Source organism: Lacerta agilis, chromosome 11 (assembly GCF_009819535.1).
Source record: "Lacerta agilis isolate rLacAgi1 chromosome 11, rLacAgi1.pri, whole genome shotgun sequence".
NCBI classification, from domain to species: Eukaryota; Metazoa; Chordata; class Lepidosauria; order Squamata; family Lacertidae; genus Lacerta; species Lacerta agilis.
The window spans coordinates 51,157,452-51,176,237 of NC_046322.1; the positions used below are offsets into that span (position 1 = coordinate 51,157,452).

The window sequence follows — 18,786 nt, forward strand, 5'->3', positions numbered from 1 at the left end:
AGCTTGAAGGCTACGGGATTGACCTGGCCCACTACCTCGAAGGGTCCCAAACGTCTGTGCTCTAACTTCCTGCACCTGCTTCTGGTGGGCAGCCCCCTGGAGGACAACCACACCCTGTCCCCCACCCTGATGGCCTCCCCCTCCCTCCGATGCTGATCCGAAGCCCTCTTATAGGCTTCTTTGGCCCTGTCCAGCGTGCTCTTGAGTTGCTCGTGCAGTTGGAGCATCTCCTCCGCAAAATCTTCTGCCGCTGGCACACTCGGGCCCCGGTCCTCTCCCCTCGGGAACGACTTCGGATGTCCTCCATAGTTCGCAAGAAAGGGTGTCATCCCTGTGGAAACATTAACTGAGTTATTATAGGCAAATTCCGCTAAAGCTAGGAACTTTGGCCAGTCCGTCTGTCGTCGGCTAACGTAGCAACGTAGGTACTGCTGCAGTATAGCATTGGCCCTCTCTGCCTGTCCATTCGTTTGTGGGTGCCTGGCCGTCGACAAGTTGAGTTCCACACCCAAGAGCTCCATGAGCTTGCGCCAGAACCGCGACGTAAATTGGCGGCCTCTGTCGCTCACGACCTTCGATGGTACTCCATGCAGCTTGAAAACGTTGTCTACAAACAACCTGGCTGTCTCCTCTGCCGACACTGCCCTGGGACAAGCCACAAAATGGCACATCTTGGTGAGCATGTCCACTACGATTAGCACTGCCGTCTTGCCCTTCGACGCCGGCAGATCTGTCAGGAAGTCAATGGACACCATCTCCCATGGCCTCCCCGGGGTGGGCATGGGACGCAACAGTCCGGCAGGGGGTCTATTGTCACTTTTGACCCGTTGACACAAATCACAAGCTTGCACATAGCCTTTGACGTCCTCCTGCACCCCTGGCCACCAGAAATCCCTGGTGACCAACTGCAAGGTCTTTTGCTGTCCCGGGTGCCCTGCCGAAGGGCTATCGTGCAGTTGCTTGAGAACCTTAGCCCTCAAGTGATCCCCCGGAACATATAATGCTCCCTTGTAGAACAACAGTTCATCCTTGGCTACGAAGCCGTCTTCCACCCCTGTACCTTGTTGCAGGTCTTTGAATTTCTGCTGCGCAAACGCATCTTCCCTAGTTAGACGTCGTATGAGAGACTCTTGATCCCTGGCTCCAGCGCACTGCCATCGGCTGGGTGGCATCACATGTCTCTCCTCCGGCACTCCCTCGTCCTCTAGGTACTGCGGCTTGCGAGACAAGGCGTCCGCCCTCGCATTCTTGTCCCCCGGGACATAATGGATCCTGAAATCAAAGTCGGCAAAAAATTCCGCCCATCTGAGCTGTCTCTGGTTGAGCACTCTGGCTGTTCTCCAGTACTCCAGATTCTTGTGATCCGTGTAGATCTGGATCTGATGGCGGGCTCCGATAAGGAAATGCCTCCATTTTTTGAGCGCCGCTACAATGGCCAACAGCTCCTTATCCCAGATGGTGTAGTTGCGTTCCGATTTGCTGAGTTTTCTTGAGAAAAACGCACAAGGTCTCCAGTCGCCTGCAGCATCCTGTTGCAGCAGTACCGCTCCTACCGCCCTGTCCGACGCATCAGTTTCCATGCGTATGGGCCGCTCCGCGTCGAGGTGCAGCAGCTGTTCCTCCGAGGCGAATACCTTGCGTAACTGCTCAAACGCCTCCTGCGCCTCTGGAGTCCACTGAAACTTCTTCTTAGTACTCAACGTGTCGGTTATTGGGCTAGTGAGCTGCGCAAAATTCCTGATGAACTTGCGGTAGAAATTGCTGAACCCAATGAAGCGTTGTACATCTTTTCTGGTCTTGGGTGTTTTCCAATCCAACACTGCCTTTACCTTCTCCCCGTCCATTGCCAGACCTTTGTCCGACACCCTGTACCCCAGAAAGTCCACTTGCTGCACATGAAATTGGCATTTCTCCAGCTTCGCATACAGTTGATGCTGTTTCAACTTCTGCAACACCTGTCTCACATGCTGCTCATGCTGCTTCTCATTTTCCGAATAAATCAAGATATCGTCCAAAAAACATACACAGCTCCGGTACAACAAGGGACCCAGCACATGGTGCATAAAGGCTTGAAAGGTGTGTGAGCCCGCCTGGAGGCCAAAAGGCATCACTGTGTATTCGTAGGTGCCAAACGGGGTAAACATAGCTGTTTTCCACTCATCTCCTTCTCTGATCCTTATGAGGTTGTAAGCTCCTCGTAAGTCCAACTTCGTGAAAATCTTCCCTTTTCGCACTGCCGCCAACAAGTCGTCGATCCTGGGCATCGGAAAGGCGGTCGGTTTCGTTCGCGAGTTTAAGATCCTGTAGTCACAAATAAGGCGTTTTTGTGCCGTATTTTTCTTGTCCACGAAAAAAATCGGACTTCCTCCCACCGCTTTGGATTCTCGAATGAATCCCCTTTCCAAGTTCAGTGTGAGGAATTCCTTCAGCTCCTGCAACTCCTGCTCCGACATAGAATACAACTTTCCTGCAGGCAACTTTGCCCCCGGCAGCAACTCAATTTGACAATCATACGGCCTATGGGGGGGCAGTCTGTTGGCTTCCTTTTCACTGAACACTTCCTTGAAATCTTCATACTGTGGTGGAATTCCCCTGGAGTCTTCCAACCGTACCGTGGCGATCCTCCCCTCCGTCTCCGACGTTTCCACCTCCATCAGGCAATTCTCCGTGCAATGCGAAGATCCGAAGGTGAGCGACCTCTGGTGCCAGGCAACGACCGGATCGTGAAGATCTAACCAACTCATGCCCAATATGATTGGCGCTCCTGACAGGTGTGTGACATTGAAAGCAATCACTTCCTGATGCCTCGAGACGCTCATCCTCATGGGCGGTGTCTGATGCCTCACTTGGCCCCCCAGCAGCTCTCTCCCATCAATTGTGGTCACCACCAGGGGAAAATCCAAAGGCAGTAAATGGATCTGGTGGGCCTTGGCGAAGCTTTCGGACATGAAAGAGGCTGAGCTGCCCGAATCTAGTAGAGCTTCTACCTCTAGGGGGTACCCGTTTGGCAATTCCAGCCGTACCATCAGCACAATTCCCGGCCTGGGCTCCCTTGGAGTCACTACACTCTGCCGTTGTGGGGGGTTTACTTGCGTGCCGCCTGGTTGGTCTTCCCCTCTCTTTTTTCCAACCAGGCGTTGGCGTTTCCCTGCTCCTGTGCTTCCCCACTCGCCTCCTGCCCCGCAGCCGCTGCCATCCCTTGCCACACTCGCTTCTGCGAACAATTACGGGCTAGGTGTCCCGTCCTGTCACACACAAAGCATTTGCGCGTCTCCTTCTCCCCCTTGCTTAGCAGCTCCCTGCGAGGTTTCTCTTTGAGGCTTTCTCTTGTGTCCAAACGACCGATTTCCATTGGCTCTTCGGGGGGCAGATGCTGCCTGTTTCCCTGAACCGGCTGAACACCCTGGGAAGGCCTCCTGTAAGCATGGAATGTCTTACTGCCCGGTACATTTCGCCCTTCCCATTCCCTTAGTTCCTGCCGAACCCCCACTTGCAGAGCCAGTTTGATATAAGCATCCGTATCCTTGGGTTTCGGTCCCCTGCTTATTTCATCCAAAATTTCCGGGTTCAGCCCCTGCTGAAAGAGCGCTTCAGTTTGTGGGGCTAAAATCTCCCATCCCAGTTTATGGCAGAGAAGGGTAAATTTAGCCACATAATCTCTCACTGTCCCTTTCCCTTGTCTGAGACTCATGAGTTCCTGCTTGGTTATCTCTTGATCAATGTCACTTGTGTAATGAGCCGCCATGGCATCCAAGAAATCCTGGAGATTCCCAAGCGCTGGGTTGTTACTTGCCAAAAGTGGGCGTACCCATTCTCTCGCTGACCCAGTCATGTGTGAAATAATAAATGCTACCTTCTCAGCATCAGTCTCAAAGTCTTTCCCTCGCACCCTCAGGGCATAATCAACCTCAGTCCTGAACCCCAAATATCCCCTGGGGTCCCCATCAAACTTACTCACTGATGCCAGCTGTTGCCTCTGAGTCACCACTGCTGTGGCTCCTCCTCCACCGGTCTTGCGAGCCTCATCAAGCCTAATTTGAAGATCTCGTAAATCTTCCTCCAGTTTGGCAACTCGAAGCTCAGAACGCTTATTTCTCTCTTCCAAATCAGCAGCTCTGGCTTCTCCTTCCTGCCGAACTTTCAAAATTGCTTCCTTGGCTTGAATCTCCCAGCTGGCCCTCGCAGCTTTCAGCTTCTCTTCGACCCCTTCCATGTCTCCTTTCCAACAGTCCCACAGCAACGCAGTAGAGTTAGGATGTGTTGTCACGGCAACCTTGCCTTTGGTGTTCCGGTGAGATAACAGCCGGCTCGTTTCTCGCTTTTGAAAGCGTTTTATTATCCTTACTAATTACAGAGCTATAATTCACGTCTGCATTCCATTACAACAAACATCCTAACTGCTATCTTCCGTTACGCGCCTTTTCCAACACAATAACCCCCTGGTGTTCCGGAAGTGACGCGTGAATCTCTTCTTCCCGCTTTTGCTCCCCTCCCCCTGTTTATTACTGACGTCAGCACTCCCCCTTTCTTCTGGCGATACCTCTAAGAGATTGCTGTCATCATCGTCGGACGTATCTGTTGAGATTAATGGGCCCGGTTCTCGATACCTCGCCCCCTCCCCCTGCCTGTCTGTTTTGCTACTTTCCCTCACTGATCCTCCTCCCACGCTCCTCTCCCGATCCAGGCTTGTCTCCGTGACATCCGTCATCTATTCTTTTTGCCTTTTTAGGGAAATTGAGTCAATACAATACAATAATACAATACCTTTATTGGCATAGATAAAACAATAGGCATAAAAACCATCAGTATATAAAAAAAAATCTAGAGTATACAATATAAAAGAAGAAAAGGGGAATCCCCACTATTGTATAGGCCAGAGCTCCCTAGATTTAGCTTCAAAATCCTGGTCAGAAATTGTGTCATAACTCTAGTCACTTCCGGAGAATCATCCCTCAACAAAAACTGGGCTACAAGTTGTTTATTATAGGGAGCCCTAGGCCATATAAAGGACATTGCGGAAGCTTCGCGCAAGATATTAAAGAGAGGACAACCCAGAACCATATGGACGATAGAGTCAGGTACATTCTGACCACAATTGAGTCTAGGTGTATATTGAGTCCTATATACACAACTGAGTCTAGGTGTACAGTGGTACCCCGCTAGACGAATGCCTCGCAAGACGAAAAACTCGCTAGACGAAGGCATTCGTCTAGCGGAAGGCCGCCCCGCAAGACGAAAAAGTCTATGGGGCTGCCTCGCAAGACGAAAAATTTTCGTCTTTTTTTCGTTTTGCGGAGCGCGGCTGTCATTGCCGCTCCGCAAGACGAAAAACCCGCTAGACGAAAATTTTCGTCTAGCGGGGCACCACTGTATATAGGCCTCCACCTCACCTGGTCTATGTGTGTTTGAGGAGTGTGCGCTTGCTATTTCACCACACGAGGAGCATTGTCGCTCAGCAAGTTTATGAGCAATCTCTACCACAATCCAGGAGGCTCCTGGTTTCGTCTGGTCAATAACATCCCTCACTGTCCTCCTTTGTCTGGTGGGGGAGTGGATTAGACAGTCCCCTCATGTCTACCTGGGATGCCTGTCCCATCTCCAAGGCCACTGGACATCCACACGTGGACTTAATCTTTCGGCAGGACGAATGCGTGTAAAACCCAACATGTCTGAGCAGCACAATTGAGATCTCGTATATATATATATATATATATATATATATATATATATATCAATTTATTCGACCGTCAGTCAGAACAAGATCTCAGATAAAATCAATGTGATTTGGTCCAATGTGCATTGGATCTTATCAATGTACTCCATGGTGAAACATTATGTCCATGTGGGGATGTCTGATATGCTGTATACGCTCATATACGGAAGGTGTGCTCTCAGCACTACAGGTAGGAGAGAAGTTGCTTGTGGTGTGCTAATCCTGCTCTCTATCTTGTTGGGTTTCAAATTGCATAGATCACTGCATGTAGCACAGCAGTCTAGTTTAGAGGAGAGGGGGAAGATTAAAGGCAACTGCTGGTTTCACAAATGTAGCTCTGCGGATTCATTTATATAAAAAAAAATTATATACCACTGTGTCATAAAAATATATCACAGCGGTCTACGACCATATAAAAACAAAAAACCAAACAATAAAATAATAAAAAGTTCAAAAGAAGTTGAAAGCAAAAAGGAGTTAAAAGCAACCATCAATAGACCAATGTGGGGGGAATGTACTCTGAATTGCTTGCATAGACCTGGAGGAGTAGAAAAGTTTTCACCAGCGCTTAAAAGCTAACACAGGAAATGCCTGCTGAATGTCTGTTGCCACCCCCCATTCAATCTCCAAACTGTTTAAACTATGAGCTTGAGTTTGGGAGATTGATGCAAGAGAGGCTGTTTTAGACTGTTACTGAAGTCTAAACTACACACCCCACAGACCATTTATTTGTGGGCAACTCTTCCCTCAAACTTTCATGCTGCAATGGGTTGTGATTTTCTTTTCCTGCCAGGAATGTTGGACTTTTTGCAAAACTGCCATGGTGAATATTTGCGTGGCTTTTCATTCATATGGAAGCAACAGTCTTTGAGTTACTTAAATTTATTGTAATATATACCTATGCATATATAGTTGTGTAAGATAAGTGAATAGCCCTAGATTTCATATACATCAGGGGTGGCCAACTCGCAAAAGACTGTGATCCACTCCCAGAGTTAAAAACTGACCCCTGTTTTGGGGGGTTCAGGTTAAATTTGTTGAGGTTTTTTTAGGAGGAGGAAACCCCAGTTTTTTAGGGGTACAGAGCAAAAATGTTGAGATTTTCTTAGGGGAGAAAAACTTGTTGAGCTTCTTTGGGGGAGTCAGCGATCTACCGCAGACGTCCAGTGATCTACTGGTAGATCACGATCTACCTGTTGGACGTGCCTGATACACATGGTCCTTTTCTGTATTCTTCATGTCATCTTGAATGAACAATTACTATACATTTACTGAAAAGAGGGCAAAGTGGGAAGAAAAGTACTTTGATGGGCTTTGTTCCTTGGTATGCTACTTTGCATATCTAAAGTCCTTAATTGCAGGTTCACCCACACTGACCTTTTGCCCCACACTTTCTAGGGGCAAAAGAGACCTATGCCTAGAAATGCAACACAGAAGGGAGGCTGGGTGAGCCCTGCGTTGGGAAACAAAAGTTTTTCACATAGCCATCATATGATTATAATAATGGTCCGGCATCCATTCTGTGTCTCTGTGTTTGTAAAAGTTCATTGGAAATCATTAGGCTGTCAAGTTTGTTCCAGGAAAGGGTGATTGAACCGAAGGGGGTTCCTTTTATAGATGTAATATACCTACTTTGTCATTTAGAATTACAGGGGTTAATAAAACAGGAAAGGAGTGCAATTTCCCCGAAGGTCATCATTTCTCTCATCCTCCTCCTGCGCAAACTCATTCATAAAAAGAATGCTCAGTCATAGTGTCATACATGATGAATGAACGAAGACTGGGTTTGGGTAGAATTGCACCTGGACCAATCATATAAAAGACCCACTGAAAATGCATTGCAGTTTTTAAAAGGTAGAGTTTGCATGAAGAATATTTTTACTGCCACCTTAGTCTGCATCAGCAATGGGAAGAGAGCAAACATACTACCAGAGCCAATACGTAAGGGACCTATTTGGCGAAGATCAGCTACAACAACGACCCATTAGACAAGGTAAGCTGCGCTTTGAATGGTTGCACTTTTGCTGCATGAGTTCTAGAGGCAAACAGAATGATGTGGATTGGCCAAGACTCAGGGCCGTCTCATTCATAGGGGCTAGTGGCGCGGTGCGCCAGGGCGCCGGGCCCCCCAGGGGCGCCCCCGTGAGCCCACCGGCATACCGAGCGCCCCCCTCCCCAACCCAGCCCCGCCCCCACGGGCGAGCTGTCGGCCGGGCGCTCGCGCGACGGCGGTGCAGCCGCTGCCGCCCATGCCACTCCCGGGAGCACCGGAAGGGCGCGCAGAGCCCCGCGCCGCTCCAGCGCAACACCCCTCATCCCCCGCTTGCCCACCCCTCTGAGAGGCGGCAAGCGCGGGAGGCGGCACCCCCGGAGGAGGACTCGCTCCAGAGATCCTGGTGGCAAACTCATCTGGGAACGGCGCCTCCCAACTCGGGGCCACTTTTCCGCGGGGAGTGAAAGGCGGCACAGTAAAAACAATGGCTCACGGGGAAGGCAGCCGCGCGCTGCTCGTCCCTTAGGGGAACCTAAGAGCTGGCCGCCCTCGCCTCCCATCCCGGGAGCACTGGAAGGGCGCTCGCCGCTCCAGCGCCACCCCCCTCATCCCCCGCTCGCCCACCCTCCTCCCAAGGGCCTCCTTAAGACGGCTATGGGTGGTGGCGGTGGGGAGAGGTGAGATAAGAGAAGAGGCACGATGTTGTGCCGGGATTATTTGTCTTCGCTGGAGAGGCTGGCGGTGGGAGTGAAACGGGAATCATGGGGGGGGGGGAGAGAGGAGATCACGACTGTTTTCCAACAACCCAAGAAGAAAGTGTGTGTGATTTTTGGTTTATCTCCCCCCCCCCACCGGTGATCTCTTCCTTTCGCCTGCGCGCTTCCTCCTCTCTGTCTTTTACCCTGATGGAGAGTCGGTCGCTGAGAAGGTCTCCCTGGTGGCCGTAGTTTCCCCCCTCCCTTCCTGAAACCAAGGCGATTTTGAGGGTGAGCGGGAAAGGTAGTTTGAGGCGGATCTGGCCAAGGCGAGGCGGCAGTGCTGAGCTTTCAGCTGCCCGAGCAGCCAGCCAGGGAGGTCAGCTCGCTGTTTTCTGGTTTCGCCCCGCTTTTTGGGTGTGTGCTAGATCTTGCCCACTGCACCTTACGAGAAGGCTGTTTACCAATGGGGGAAAGGGGGGGAGCTGCACCTGGCGAGCTGCTGCCTGCTTTGCAGCAGATGAAGATGCAGGAGCTCAGTGAAGGGTCCGTGAGTGAAAATGGAAGTCCCAAGCTTGGGGGGGGGGCGCCGGAGGGATCGTTGAACCACGGCGCGGGATAGGCTTAAGACGGCCCTGCCAAGACTTAAATTCTTTTTTAAAAATTAATTTATTTGGTTTTTCAGATTAAAATTTTACAGACATATATGGAACATAGATCATAAAAAAACAAGATTCCAAGGAATCTCCTGGACTTCCCTCCTCCCCTTTGTGGGTCCTATTGCTAATCGTTTCCTCCTGCATCTTTTATGATGATCCAAATCTTTTACATCTCCATTGTGTCCAAAATTCACCATTAAACTACAAGCGATATTCCAATCCTGCTAATGATTTTAACTGTTTACAATGCTCTTTAAGATGTTATAAATTTTCCCCATTCCTTATTAAAATCTTGGTCTTCCTGATTTCTGATTCTTCCGACCATCTTAGCCATTTCGGCATAGTCCATCAATTTCATCTGCCATTCTTCTCTGGTAGGGACTTTATCTTCTTTCCATCTCTGGGCCAATAACACTCAAGCAGCCATGGTCGCATACATAAATAATCTTTTCTGCTGCCTTGGGATTTAGGCACCTAGAATTCCTAAAAGGAAGGCCTCAAGGTTTTTTTTTTTTTTAGCAAAGGTTATTTTAAACATTTTTTCCAACTCATTCTATATCATTTCCCAAAATCCTTTTACTCCCGTACATTTCCACCACATATGATAAAAGGTGCCTTCTTTTCCCTTACATTTGCAGCATACTTTTGAGCCTGTTTTAGTCATGGACTTAAATTCTATGGCTGGTTCTTTTTTTAAAAAAAAAATGTTTCTTCCGCGGTGGGAAAGTTGGAGATGGGTGAGCGAAAGGAGGTGGAGACAAATGCAAAACTAAGCCAACAAACATTCTGGGTGGAATTTAGCATAGCACAAAGGAGATGGTTCTTCCCATGGGAAATGTTCTGGGAGTATTCATAACCCCCCAGAGTAGATTTGGGGGAGACACAGGGGCACTCGGTGGGGGAAGGAGGGGGGGAAACCTTATTGTGGAAGCAGAAATCCTTGCACCGACTTCTGGGTGGTTGAATCCAGCCCTATATATAGAGAAGATGGTTGCAACTGGAAACCTTTGGGGCCTCCTTTTCTTCTGATACATATGGCATTACTGCAACCCCCTTAAATGTAATGAGAATATGTATGGGATGCTATTTATCCCCTTTGTTTGGGCTATGAGAAGTACTTTCATCCCCATAACTTGCATATTGAGACAGCATGCTAGCTCCTGAAATAATTCAGTATATTTCATTAAATGCTGCATGTTATGCCCATCATCAATCTGATGACACCCCCCCCCATCATTTTGACAAAAAGAGCATCATCCGCACGCACAGGAAGCCCCGATCCTGCCATAGGCACCCATGTCATAGCACCTCTAATGCATAACTGTCAACTTTTCCCTTTTTAAAGGGAAATTCCCTTATTCCAAATAGGATTCCTCGCAAGAAAAGGGAAAAGTTGACAGCTGTGCTCTAGTGTAGAAAATGCTCTTTTAAATTGCTTTACTGCAAACTGGGACCAAAAAAAAAAAAGGTTGCATTGATTTTTGCAGGGTCTTTGGACATTTACAGCCTGCCGGAAGGGAAATCTAATGTAACCCCACCAGGAGAGGTACCAGCCTATGTGAATACGCAACACATAAATATGGAAATCCTTCAGGCTCTTCAGGCAGATGCTGAAAACCTGTTTAGTGGAACAACAGACAGTACCAAAGACAGCAGCCCAGGAAAAGATCTTTTTGACATGAGTAAGTTCCTCCTGAAAATTCTCTAAAAGCCTCACTTTGAATTCAGTATTTTGCCAACAGTCATTCAGTTAATAGCTGTAAGGGAGGGGTGTTTCTTTAGCTGTTGTATTAGGCAGGACATGTGACAATCCTATATAAAAGGTAAAGGACCCCTGACAGTTAAGTCCAGTTGCGAACGACTCTGGGGTTGTGGCTCTCATCTCGCTTTACAGGCCGAGGGAGGGTGTAGGAATGTCAGGTGGTACCGGGTGCGGAAAATTTCTTGTCAACCCCCCCCCATTGATTCCCCCCCCCCTGCAAAAATGAATTTATGTTATTTCATATTTTCTTACAAAGGAATAATAACAAGTAATAATAATAATAAACTTTTATTTATATCCCGCCCTCCCCGGCCGAAGTCGGGCTCAGGGTGGCTAACATCAGATACATAACATTGGTATGAAATCAAACAATAATTAAATTACCTCCTAAAAACATCTCAAAATCAAATTAAAGTCTAATTAGATGGCTTTCCACAGGGTTAGGGTTGGGAACAGTAAGTGCTCCACTGAACTGAAATTTCAGCCTTCATGACATAGGAAAACAGCCAAGTAAACAGCTATGTTGCTGGAGGAGGGTCAAGATATTAACCGATATGCATGAAATTTCATATATAGCTATATAATCCCTAGTATAGTAAGATAAGACCTTTGGAGCAGGCATTTAAAAAAAAGTTTTTATGAACCACCCTAGTAGGGCAGTAATTGTTCCTTGATAATTTGTCACCCCCTCCATTATGGAACATGGGGCGGTCCACCCCCTACAGCCCCCTGGCTGCAAGATACCTGGACATCTTTCATCAAGACAGAGCTTTTATTGTAGGAGTCACTGAACTACGCTGTCCTGATACTTATGCCACTAATTTGTATCTGTTACCCACCCTTACTAACAGGCCCTTTTGAAGATGCTCTCAAGAACCAAACCACTGGGCCCATTTTGAACAAGGCTACCTCAGTTGAATGTACCAGCCCGCTTCTCTCCAGAGCAGGAAGTGTGGCAGCAGAACTGAGCACAGAACCCTGGTATCAAGGGGAGATGAACAGGAAAGAAGCCGAACAGCTCTTAAAGAAATGCGGAGACTTCCTGGTTAGGAAAAGCACCTCGAATCCAGGCTCGTATGTGCTGACTGGGTTACACAATGGACAAGCCAAGCACCTTCTCTTGGTGGATCCCGAAGGAACTGTAAGGATTTCACCCCAATTACGGGCAATAGATTGGGGCTGGGCGATATTTGGTTTTCAAATATTTGGTGATATATCCCCAGCTAAAAACCACGATATACCGGTGTATCACAGTGTATGAAATAAGGATGGAGCTATGTAGAGGCATTGGCAGGCTTCACAGTTTCCCCCACATTGTGATGTTTGCATAGCGCGCACACGCACACACGCACAACACATCACAATTCGCAATATATTGGCAGGTCAAAAATTATGAAACCAATTTCATGATATGGTCTGAAACTGGTTTCGGGCGATATATTGCTCAGTGCTAACACACATCGCGGCTTGTGCTATAGGTAAAGGAAAAGGGACTCCTGACCATTAGGTCCAGTCACGGATGACTCTGGGGTTGCGGTGGTGCTCATCTCGCTTTATTGGCCGAGGGAGCCGGCGTACAGCTTCTGGGTCATGTGGCCAGCATGACTAAGACGCTTCTGGTGAACCAGAGTAGCACACGGAAACATCATTTACCTTCCCGCCAGAGCGGTACCTATTTATCTACTTGCAATTGACATGCTTTCAAACTGCTAGGTTGGCAGGAGCAGGGACCGAGCAACGGGAGCTCACCCCGTCACGGGGATTCAAACTGCTGACCTTCTGATCGACAAGCCCAAGAGGCTCAGTAGTTTAACCCACAGCGCCACCCGCATCCTCTTGATTCGTGCTATATTGCCAGGTAAAAAAGCCCTATGAAACAGATATCACAATATGGGCTTCAAACTGGTTTTTGATTACATTTCCGAGGTTTGATGGCTCATAACAACACTTTTTTGGAGTAATACCATAAAATTATATATCAATGGAAAGATAATATAATGAAGAATGCAATGCAATAACTTTTGTGAAGGATTATTTATTACAACAGCAGTCATAAAGAAGAAACGTGAAACACATAGAAAAAATTAGATATACAAAAATTCACACCATGTCAATTCATTCTTAGCTAGGTAAATTTTAGCTTCAATTATGGCCTTACAATGCCTTCCCATGGAGTGAACCAAGTTTTTTTCAGTTCTGCAGCTGTAATAATGTGAAAGCAAGATTGAATTATTGCCTATATTACATTCTTCATTAAAGGTGTCCACAGTTTTGGCCACTACGGTAGTGTATTCTAGGGCTGGACAATATATCAATATATCATCCAAAACCAGTGTGAAGCCCATATTGTGATATCGGTTTTATAGTGTTTTTACTTGGTGATATAGCGCGAATTTTTATGTGTGTTAGGACTGAGCAATATACCATCCAAAACCAGTTTCAAGTCCATATCATGATATTGGTTTCATAATTTTTAGTGTAGATCTCTTTCTTCAAACCCCGTTAGTATAGAAAACACATGACTTCCCTTAACACAGTTTTGCACCAAAATGTGATAGGATGTTCAGGGCAAGGTGTGCAGAAATCCAGTAGTGGTTGGTAGGGTGCTTTACCTGACTCCCCAACCTTGAGGTCGCCGCCAGTTACAGCGACGGAGAGGGGTGAGGTGACGGGGAGGTTGATGTGGTGCACGTGCAGTGGCAGAGCCAATCGGATGCTCCCGCCACTGCTCTCGCACCACGCACCTTGCTCAGCTCCCTCTCCGTAACTGGCAGCGACCCCATCTTTGGGAAGCCCCATTCCGCCCTACCAGCTGCTTCTTATACAACCAACAAAGCCTTACACAGTGGTACCTTGGTTTTTGAATGTAATCCGTTCCAGAAGACCATTCGGGTTCCGAAACGTTCAAAAACTGAAAACTCAAAACGGAAGCCTCAAAATGGAAATCTCAATACGGAACCCGCGTGGAATGTTCGACTTCCGAGGTGTTTTCGAATGCCAAAGAATTTACTTCCGGGTTTACGGTGTTCGAGTTCTGAAACGTTCATCAACAGAGACGTTCGAAAACCGAGCTACCGCTGTATTGTAATAATGTAATGTGCTCTCCAATCCCCAGGTGGTAAGAGCTCTGAGAGGTTGTCAGAGCACACTTTGGGTTTCTTTGAAATGAAGGTCACAGGAGTTGTCTTTGTAATAAGCGGTGGTTTTTTGTTTTGCTTTTACACTTATACACAGGTATACGTTGGGAGGGCTCACAGCATCAACACTCCAACAAGTCCTGTTTCCCGTTCATTAGGTTACTGGGGGTGATGGGGCCGTCAAGCTTTGGATTCAGCACAGAGAGCAAGCCAAGCCTCTGTGTCTCTCCCCAGGCCTATCCAATATGAGACTGGAGTCAGGTCTGTTGTTCTTTTTCACCCTTGGACGCCATCGCCTCCAGCCAGTGGAGCGGGGCAGAGTCCTGTTCCCATTTGCCCACTTCCTGGAAGCGTCTCCAGCTTAGCGGTACCAGGGGCAACAAGTTATATGTGCTCTGCAAAGAGACAACAGACCTGGCTGGAGCCATTAACACAACAAAAAGTTCCATTTTACAGATATTAAGACCAGAAGCTTGGAGTGGACTCAAGACAACATCTGGTCTCCCACTGCCCCCTGTAATCCTCTAACAATGATTTCTTGCAAGTCTTTAAGGTGCCTCAAAATTCTTTGCTGTTTTTTGTTGCTGCTGCTACAACAACAACAACAGGCTAACACAGCAACTTTTTGTGTGCAGAACCAATTTCCTTTGGAGGGTTGAACGCCGGATGCATATAGTCTCTTAGTATCACCTGTTTATCTATCGAAACAAAATAGAAAATTCTTTCCAGTAGCACCTTAGAGACCAACTGAGTTTGTTCTTGGTATGAGCTTTCGTGTGCATGCACACTTCTTCAGATACACTGAAACAGCGTATTTTCTTCAGATACACTGAAACTTCTTCAGATACACTGAAACATGTTTCAGTGTATCTGAAGAAGTGTGCATGCACACGAAAGCTCATACCAAGAACAAACTCAGTTGGTCTCTAAGGTGCTACTGGAAAGAATTTTCTATTTTGTTTTGACTATGGCAGACCAACACGGCTACCCACCTGTAACTGTTTATCTATGAATGACATGACAGAGGTGTGAGGAGAGCTCCTTCTGCAGTTCCTCAACACCTGGGATCCCAGCCTGCAATTTCCATCGGAGCCCAGGAACATTTAATCTCTTTCTGTCAAAATTCAGGTACTCCCCCCTCAGCGTTTTCCCCAGTCACATCTTCTGGAAGGTGTATGTAACAGTTTAACAGGAGAGCCGCTGCAGTTCAGCCAACACTTTAATAAGATGCAAGAAACATTTTGCTAGCCCTAGATCTTGTGGCTGGCTCACAGCCTCCCCTCGAGCATTATGTAAAGAACTAGGAGAAGCAATGAACGCAACTCACATTGTTAACGCTAGAGGTCAGTCGGAGATCATTTTTGTAACTATTTCCAACAGAGCAGAATTCGCCTGAGGTTGCTGAGGTGTTTGTGGCAAGCCAAACGCTTCATGGGAACAAGAAAGGATATTTCATTTCAAAAGTGTGCCTCACGGGTCAAAAAGGTGGCGAGTCTTTTGCCAATTTAGTGTTGAGAAAGATGCAAAAATCTCTGACGATCTCAAAACACATCCCTGCGCTGATGTTGGAAATTCCACTTTGCTATCCCCATTGCTTGTTTACTCATTTATTGATAAATGATTTGGGCTAATTTCAAAAGCCGCCTGTAAGTGATTAGAGCAGACCTCTGGCAAGAGACACCTGCCTGTTCTGTGGGTAGGGAGAAAACTAAATAGGGGGTGAGAGAAAGAGAATTCATGCACCCCCAACAAATTCCCCAATAGAGTATCATTTGCCTAATAATAATAATAATAATAATAATAATAATAATAGATGGTCAATTAATTTTAATCAGATAAGGCTCATTGAAGTTAATGAACATGACTAAGATTGGTCCACTAATTTCAGTGGGTCAGTTCTGACTAAAACTTAGTGGCACACTACCCAATGATTTATAAAAATGCAGACTGTTTTGTTTACATAGCGTTTTATATCAGCTGACCCACTGTAGTGAAGTGGAGACCAAGGAAATTCCTGCCAGGCCTTGTGGCTCACTGGGTTTGTATGTGTATTGGACTGAGGATAACAGATAAAATTCATTTGGCTAGTTTGGTCCTTAGCTTAAAGGTCAGCATGATTATCAATAATAGTTAATTGTATTTCTATCCCACCCTTCAGGGCAGCAAACAACAAAGGAACAACAACAGTACAATACAATACAATACAATACAATACAATACAATACAATACAATACAATACAATACAATACAATACAACAAAAAAGGGAATCGTTTTTTACAAACCCACATTATTTAGAATTGCCATTTCTGTGGAACATAAAAAAAATCTTTATTGAAAGTTCAAAAAGTACATAACTATATGTGCACCAGACATGGTGAGATGCAAACAAAAAAGAAAAAGAGAAACAGAACCCGTGCAGAAGGGAAAACAAAGGGGAGAGGGGGGGGGAAACCCAAAACTATATATTTTACAAGGTTGTTATTGTACTTCAACAGATCTTAACCTATTACGGAATTTGTAAGAATGGATTCCAAGTATCATTGAATTTGTCCATGGCAAGTCTGCGTTTATATGCAAGTTGTTCCTATGTTGCGAGTTTGTATAAGTCTTCAATCCAATCGTAGAAGGGAGCCGCATTTTTATTTTTCCAATTCATCCGGATCAGTCTTTTTGCCGTCAGGGCATGGAGAGTCCACTCATATTTTCCTTTTGTAAGGTTCCATGTGTTGGGTATATAATTCAAGAGGATATTTTGCTGTGTAATGTGAGGTTGTTCTGTACAGTTCTGTTGGTGGTTTCACTTACCTTCTGCCAAAAATCTTTCAATATAGGACAGTGAAAAGAAATATGTTTTAGAGAAGCATTATCCCTATTGCATCTCCAACAGTTAGATACCTTAGACAGCTACTTTTTAAACAAACGTAATGGGGTCCAATATATTCTAAATATTATTTTGTTGTTGTTGTATGAGCCTCAATTTAAGATCCAGAGACACCCTTGTTATAGAGTTAAAACAGTTTCCCACCGTGTGGTCGAGGTGGAGATCTCTAATTCTTTATTCCAATCCTCCCTCAGTACCTGTATATCAAATTGGTTTTCTAATAACAAAGATTTCTATATGTTGATGGCCGGGTTTTTTTGTTGTGCCATTTCTGTGGAACATATACAAACTTTCTCCTTGCATCCTTGATTTTTCAGGTTCGTACAAAGGACCGCATATTTGACAGCATCAGCCACCTCATCAACCACCACCTGGAGAACAATTTGCCGATTGTTTCTTCCGGGAGTGAACTTTGTCTCCATCAGCCGGCAGAGAAAAAACAGTGACTATCCCTCACACCTCATGGCAAAATATGTAGCTGTGTCGCTCGCAAGCCACAGTCAGAAAGGAACTGCAAACCTTTGTCCGTAGAAAAAGAATATCACCAGTTTATGTTTTCTGTAGGTTAAAGAAATGCCATTCTGTGTGGTGCCAAGACGAAGAACATTCTTGTGGCTTTTCAGAGTCGGTAAAGAATGGTGAAAAATAGCAGGTGGATGGATGGGTTTTCTTCAAAAACATGTAATCAATGTGTTCCTGATTCCTTAATATGAATATTGACCGTGTACATACACACACATTCTATAGAAATACGGTAGATATTTATATTTTTGAAGTCAGTCTGCTGAAGATAATGGGCCAAAAAAGAAAAAAAAAAGCATTTTTAACTGAAGATACAAGAAATGAGTGATTGTCTAGTTTAAACAATACTTACATCCGGTCTTGTTTCCCTGAGAAAATTGATACTGGAAATCTCAAGGGTAGTTTTATGATAAAATAAGCACAATAACAGAGAGAAAACAGACAAGATCCAATGATTAAATAGCGAGTGATGTAACACGAATCAATGAGCTAGTATTTCAACAGGAAAAGTTAGCTTGAAGCAACTTTTGAAAACATAATTCATTGTCTTTCACGTACAAAAGCATTTTTTTCCTCTTTCTGATGTCCCACTTAAATTCTTATATAAATGCTATTCCAAATTGTTTGTAACTTGTTTTGGCTTTGACTTGGTGTGATCTCTCTGTGTATGAGGTATATGCATTGATTTTTCTAATAATATACCTTAAGGTACAACTTTGATTTATTAAAAACAGTGTTCGGTATTAAGATTCTTCTACATGTAACTTGCTCTTGTAGCAGAGAATATAATACTAAGAGGATGCCAGGAACATTTACATGTGTGTGATTTTTAAACATACTGGCCACAGCCCCACAGTCGTCACTGGCAACTGATCAGAGGTAACAACCGGTTGCCCCAAAATGTGTCCCCTTCTGAATCAAACATTGAGAAGAATTGCAACTGCCTGCTGATTTGCTGCAGATTCCAGACAGACAAAAAATTAATAAGTGCCTTATCATTTAATTCATAAATGCTGAGATTCATTTGCACAAGTTTTTTGGGAGGGGGGAGGTAGGGGTAGTCTCCAGATAGGACAATAGAAGACATGCCCATGGAAGATAGGATCTATCAATGGCTATAAGTTATGTTAATTCAATGAAATATCCATGTACAGAGGCAGCATCTACACCAGAGCGGTAGGTGTTGGGATAAACAATAGTGAATGAACATCCCTGTCCTGTCCTGCTTGTAGTCTTGTAAGCATTTGTTACAACAGAAAGGTGGCAACTATGGGGTTGTGGCACTCATCTCTCTTTTCAGGCTGAGGGAGCCGGTGTTTGTCCGCAGACAGCTTTCTGGGTCATGTGGCCAGCATAACTAAACCAATTCTGGCGCAATGGAACACTGTGACAGAAACAAGAGCGCATGGAAACGCCATTTAC

The 18,786-nt window shown here is 45.8% G+C and overlaps 1 protein-coding gene across 1 annotated transcript in view; it reads left to right on the forward strand.

Annotated features, from left to right (window-relative positions):
* SHC3 (SHC adaptor protein 3) overlaps positions 1-17,479 on the forward strand; it is a 52,875-nt gene extending 35,396 nt beyond the window's left edge. Inside the window, exons 9-12 of the mRNA XM_033164453.1 lie at positions 7,607-7,706; positions 10,548-10,742; positions 11,674-11,963; positions 17,160-17,479. Of these exons, the coding sequence (XP_033020344.1) occupies positions 7,607-7,706; positions 10,548-10,742; positions 11,674-11,963; positions 17,160-17,288 (714 nt within the window). The 3' untranslated portion in view covers positions 17,289-17,479. The remainder of the gene's footprint in view (positions 1-7,606; positions 7,707-10,547; positions 10,743-11,673; positions 11,964-17,159) is intronic.
* The last annotated feature ends 1,307 nt before the right edge of the window (positions 17,480-18,786 follow it).